Source organism: Camelus bactrianus, chromosome 3 (genome assembly GCF_048773025.1).
Source record: "Camelus bactrianus isolate YW-2024 breed Bactrian camel chromosome 3, ASM4877302v1, whole genome shotgun sequence".
Lineage (NCBI taxonomy): Eukaryota > Metazoa > Chordata > Mammalia > Artiodactyla > Camelidae > Camelus > Camelus bactrianus.
The window spans coordinates 106,910,128-106,916,127 of record NC_133541.1 but is presented as its reverse complement, the minus strand read 5'-3'; the positions used below and the strand labels follow the sequence as shown (position 1 = coordinate 106,916,127).

At 51.2% G+C, this 6,000-nt stretch overlaps 1 protein-coding gene across 6 annotated transcripts in view; it reads right to left on the bottom strand.

Moving 5' to 3' along the window:
- Positions 1–231: 231 nt before the first annotated feature.
- ABLIM3 (actin binding LIM protein family member 3) overlaps positions 232–6,000 on the bottom strand; it is a 108,234-nt gene continuing 102,465 nt past the window's right edge. For 5 of the 6 annotated variants that reach the window (XR_012505700.1, XR_012505701.1, XR_012505699.1 and 2 more), the window contains 3 exons: positions 5,772–5,832; positions 4,495–5,093; positions 232–2,331 (listed from right to left, as the gene is read on the bottom strand). Coding sequence is in view for 1 of the 6 variants with exons in the window: in XM_074360908.1 (XP_074217009.1) it covers positions 2,218–2,331; positions 4,495–4,575; positions 5,086–5,093; positions 5,772–5,832 (264 nt within the window). In the remaining 5 variants the exon portion in view is untranslated. The remainder of the gene's footprint in view (positions 2,332–4,494; positions 5,094–5,771; positions 5,833–6,000) is intronic. The other variant, XM_074360908.1, reaches the window with a different exon arrangement.

The following is a 6,000-nucleotide window of genomic DNA, read 5'->3' as shown; positions in this document are numbered from 1 at the left end:
CACAGAACCTTAGTTGTTATGGGAATATCCTCCTCCATCCTGCAGGACCCCATGTTCTGCAGGGAACAATCTGGGTAATGCTTACCTCGTCAAACTTGCTTCCAGAAAGAGAAACCGAGGCCAAGGGCAGGCTTCTCTCTAACCCTTTTATTTTGAAAAATGTGCATGGTTCAGCCTCTTCCCACATCACTCATTTCTACTCACACTAGAAACAACAGAAGGACACAAGTCTGAGTTGAAGTTATGTGCTTTTATGGGGAACAAAAATACCCAACAACAGTAACAAAAGCCCTTCAGTCTTGCCAAGTTCTAAACCAGTGATAATGAGGCAGTTTCAATGACTGTCTGGCTGGGGACATTTCTAAAGGGGTCAGGACAGTTGAAAGACATTGGCCAAAAAGAGAAGTTGCAGAGAGGGTTGACATTTTAAATGAAAGCATATTAGATCTCCCTTCTGGCCCCTCATCCTATCACCCTTTGAAGTTACAGTTTCCTCCCAGTTTGCAAAGATCCTTCCTGAACTTTGCTCGAATGCAGTCTCTTCCAGAAAGCTTTCCTTGGTCTGCATCAACTGCATCGGCCTTCTCAGTAATGTCACAAACACTTTCTCATGCTTTCTCCTATCCCTTTGTGCCTCACATCCATCATGTCTGAGTATGTGCCGTATGATACCCATGTTCCTAGGCATGCCCAGCAGAATGGGCCCTATGTTGATCATCCCAGTATTTCCATCTCCCTCCCCCATTCAGTGCTCAGTATACAGCAGGTGCTCAGCATCAGCAGGTGCTCAGTGAGGGTTTGTTGAGTTGAAGTCAGTTCTACATTTGCCACATGACATCACCAGCCTCTTGAGAGTTACAATTGTCATTTCCACTTCTTCATCCTTCCTCCATGACTTCCATGGTCTGACTCAGGGCATCTCCAGGAAGGAACAGACCCCACCAACCATACCAACTCATGGTTGCAGGTTTGGCTAGAGGAGGTGAGAAGGTTAAGATCTCACCCCTGTGCCAGAAGGCAAGGAGGCAGGAAAGGCAGCCATTGGGGAAATCAGGATGACCGTGAGTGGTGGTGGTCAGTGCTCCATTTTGGAATCTCACAGGCAGCCATTCTTCCAGAAGTTTCCTCCATGAACCATGGCCAACTTCGCAGTGGGAGCCAAGGACTAGTGGGGGTCTGGTTGGGTTTTTCTGCCAGCCCGGGGACCAGCAGACATAGACCAAGAGCCTTTCTTTAGGACATGGCCTATATTACCTTTGGGGGGGGGTGTGTGTGTTAGAGGTTGTCTGTCTAGTTGTTCGGTTGGAGCTGTGGTGGGAACAGTAGCCCTGTGGTGAGTTGTCAGGCACATAGATTGTAGTAAGGCTGAAGAATACAGGCTGTGATAATGGGCCTCTCCTCCAAAGGGGGTGGGATCAGGAGGGTCAGGGTAGTGAGGGAGGGTCCCAAGAGGTCCTGCGGCTCCAACTCTGTCTCCTGCTCCCTCCCTCTGGTTCTCCACGTGGGGGCCAGGCAAGGGGCCATTGGAAGTAATGGTGTAGGGAAGGGAAGTGCTTGTTGTTTTCCTACCATGAGTCACAGATTTGGATCAGAGGTGAGAATCAAAGGCAGAAGGAGGACTGAAGAGGTGAGAAGCCAAGGCCCTCTGCACTTCTGTTTCCTTCTGTAATGAGTGGATGTGAGGCCCACACTCACAGCTGCGTCACCCCCAGAGAGCACTGAGGTCCTAGTAGGGGCGATGAGAAAATTCTTCACAGGCTCTCAAAGGTGCTCAGTGACTTGGGGAGAACACTGGATCCTCCCGTGGGAGGGCCCCTCTGGGGCCAATAAGGTATGAAAAGTGCATGGTCAGCATCCTCCCTGGAGACGGGGGGGGGGGGGGGAGCCGAGGAGAAGAGAGACTCCTTCAGGCACCTCCTTTAGGAAAGAGAGTTGGACCTTGGGGGACTCAGGACAGATGTTTCAATATAAAAAGGCTCCCCAGTAAAAGGATGGGAGTCCCCTCAAATCCCTTCCCCAAACCCCATTGCACTTAGAAAAGAGAAAGTAAGGAGCATAAAAATATCTTGATGATGTGGGCTTGCCTGACGGTACAGAAAGCAAGTCTCATGGCAGGCAGTGAGTCCCGTTACACAGGAGAGGATTATACCGAGCTTCAGGATAGAGATTTTTACATATATCTTTATATAAATGCGTATGTATTTATAGAGCCTCTGCCTAGAACAGCCGGGCTTGCTTCTTTAGTTCATTCCTCTTCCAGAGGGCCAGCCGGTCAAACTCAGAGATGGTCATACCGAAGACTTGGTAGAACTCTTCCTGGGACAGGTGGCGCTGAAAGGAGGTGGGAGGAGACAGAGAGGGAAGAACTTGAGGATGTGAGGTGCAGGAGTGGCCCCGGGGAGGGGAGGCGGCTTACTTACACCCAGAACGGCCGTCTTCTGTCTTCCACGTCTCTTGTGCTGAGAAGCCCGCTGCCACCCCACCCCTAGTTTCATGTATAATTCTGGCTATTTGACTTCCCATATACAATATATTGCATATAAACACACATACACAATATACTCCTTATTTTTGATGGAGCTTTGTTCTTTTAAATTAGCCTCATCATGCTCAGTAACTGGCTGGCGTTGCCTGGGAGGAATGTGCCCTTAGCTGAAAAAATGAAGCAGGTCCTAAGTGGAACTAATGACTGGACATTATCAGCTCTCTGCACGTTTGTAGCTGAACAGCAAGTTCTTTCTTCCAGACTGATCCAAGTGACATACCTCCATGGCTGTCATACCTTCCACAGACCTTAATTGGTCTGCACATCCTCATGGCATTGTGCTTGGCTGACGTCAGTGTCCTGCCTCATAGATGTAGAGAGTGTCATAACCAGAAGTGACCCTGGCACCACCCGCCAGTCATTTCCAAGATATGTCCCTGGTTACCCTGGGTCCTTCATCAGGGTGCCTTATGATCACTGTGGGAGTCAGAAAGGAAGGGGCAGCAGCTCCGGACCTTCCAGCCCTGCTGCCAAACACGGTGGCTTCACATGCTTGTGCAAGAGATAAAGGCTTTCAGGTACTATTCAGTTAAAAAAATTTCCCCTACACATTTGCCCCTTCTCTTTCTTCTCTGACCAGTGTACAGTGGTCCTAAATAGGAGGAGGAGGAGGTGGCTTCCTTCACTGCTACCCCAGCATGCTAGAGCTGGAAGAACTCACAGAGCTTCCTGGCCTCCTGGTCCACTCGCATCCCCTTCCTAAGGCCTCCTCTGCTCAGGTCAGGGACGGTTGATATGCTTCTCCCAAGAACTGCTGAGCTTCCTCTCTTATGAGCCTGCATTCAATTCCACAAACATCTCCTGACACCTCCCCTAGTCCAGGCTCTGTGGTAGATGGCAGACAACGTGTCACACAGAGGAAATGGATGGATACAAAGGAGAGGGTAAGGTGGTAGGTCTGCGCTCTGGACACAGGGCTGGGGGAGCCTGGCGGAAGAGGTGAGCAACAACCTGGGGGAGGCTCTGGGGCACCGGCATCACTAGAATGCAGCCCCAAGCAGTGAGCAGGCTGGCAAGGTGGCAAGGGTGTCTGTAGGGAAAGGCACCAGGGTGGAAAGGGCAGGGTGTGCTCCTGGAACCCAAGTAACCAGGGACCAGAACTCCACCCAAGTGGGCTTGATGGCTCCAGAGCCCAATGCCATGCTCAGGCCGCCTCTGTGCCTTCTTTACGCTGCTCCCACTGCTCACGATGCTCTCCTTCCTCTCTTTATCCATCTAAACCCACCTCCCCTCCCCTTCAAAATCTATCCAAATCCTTCCTCTTTCTGGAAGCCTGTGTCAACCCACCCAGCCTTTGTGGTCTTCTCTGAATAACAGCAATGAAACATTCCTGGAGAACTTTCTATTCAGCACACTGCCAGGCTCTGGGTCAAGGGCTCTATGTGTATTGTCTCATGTATGTCATTTGGCAGCTTGGGGGAAGCATGACAATCACCCGCTTTACAGAGGAGAGAACTGCTTGGTGAGGTTGTCACATGGCCAAGCCGTTCTCCCTAGGGATGCAGCATCATGGCTGGAAGCTAGGGAGTCTGGCTCCAGACTTGCTTATGTGTTTACGCTACACAGCGCTGTCCCCATCCTTCCCCCACCACAGGTACTGGTTTTCTATACAGTCCTGCATAAAACTAATGCTCCGTTCCTACTTATCAGTCAGACTGCAGGGCCCTTGAGGGCGGGAACCAAATCTAGCTCTCTTATGTCGCAGAAGCATCAGCCCCCGATGGGGACACACTGTAGCTGTGCACCACAGAAGCTAACTGAATTGAGGAGGCTGCATGGAACATCATGGAACAGTCTTGGACTAAGGAAACCAGGTTGGAGTCTCTGCTTTTTCAATAAGCTGCATGACCTTAATGCCATTCTGCCTGCCCCTCCCAAGCTGGGTTAGATTAGGCAATTTCTGGAATTGCTTCAAACCCAGAGGCTCACGCTCAGTTCTCTAAACTTACCTCTAGACGTGTCCGGTCCACATCCTTGGGCAGTCGGTTTCTTCCTCTTGTGGTCACCAGCAGCAGTTCATAAGGGTAGATCTGAAGAGAGAGGGGGGGTGTTTGCTGGTTGGGTGACAGTGGTGGGCTTGTCTCTTCAGACGTATTTCATGTCTGGGCCCCCTCCTCTATCCAGAAATGGCCAGAGGTTGAAGTCTGGAGGAAGGGCTGAGTTTGTCCTCTTTGGGGTTTCCTGGCAGCCCCAAGGTACCTTCTCCCAAAACACAAGGTGCCAGAGTCCTCGAATACTGCCAGGGATTACTTTGTGTCTTCTGGCCTTAATGTGAGCACAGGGGTGCCTGAATGTAAATGTCTCGTATCTGTGATTGACAAGCCTCCAGAAAGTCTCTGAGGCCCGGGGGGAAACTGTCTGATTTCAGGAAGCAAGAGACGTAGGGCAGAATTTAGGGAAAGTAGGCCAAGGAGGGACTGGAAATGCTAGTCTTGAGAGGACACTTGGGGTTATTTATGGATATTCCCTTCCCTGCCTGGATAGGGCTGTCATCTTTCTGCTGGTCCCAGAGACACTCAGGGTCTATGTATCTTCTTTACCTTGTACTCTGTAGAGAGAGAAGAGACACACACAGTAGAAACCATCAGTCTTTGCTTTGTGTCACTACACTGGCCTCTGTCACAGAGACCCTGTCCTTAATGAATTCACCCCAAATCAAGGCTGGTATGAACACAATAGAGAAAGGGATTGGGCTGAACCAGAGATGTATTTTTAGGGGCAATATGACTTTTGAGATACTTAGCTGTGAAACACATGGGTGAGACCCTTCATCGTCTGGAGGGAGTCCTCCAGGGTTTGACGTGGGCCCGCTTTCCTGCCTGAGCCTGCTTGTAGGAGCTGGCGGAGGCTGGTGGGAGAGCATCACTGGCAGAGAGCATGAAGCTCATGGAATTTTTGCTGGGAACACAGTGCATCTGGCTATGAGTATTTCCCTCCACCCAAGGCTGGCAGGCAGCTCTAGCTCAGCAGTCCTGGGAGAACAGCCCTCTGTGATGACGCTGGGAACCCAGATGGGACAGATGGCCTGGAGATCACCCAAGGCCAGGGACTTGAGAGGACGAGGGAAGAGCAAGGGAAAGGGAGGGAACAGGAAGTGAAAGGGAGGGGAACTCAGAGTTTGGACAAAGCCCAGCTTGAGGCCAGTGTCGTTTGCTGGTCACCCGCAGTTATGAGCAGTGCATCATAACAAGGGCCCTCTGAAGCCCCAGGAGAGGCCGGCACTCACCTCGCATGCCCCAGTTGACGGCGTTCATGCTGTCATAGTGGAACAAGTCAGCGCTGGGTGTCTGCAGGGGAGACAGAAACCAGGGTTGTTCTGAGGCAGGCCCACCTCTGCCTCCCTCAAGCACTCATGTGTCTCCAGAAAATGGACTGGGCCTGGTGGGACACGGGGCCCTCTCAGAAGCCTCCGTCTCAGGTTGGGAGATATTTATTTACTTCCATACCCCTAGTGC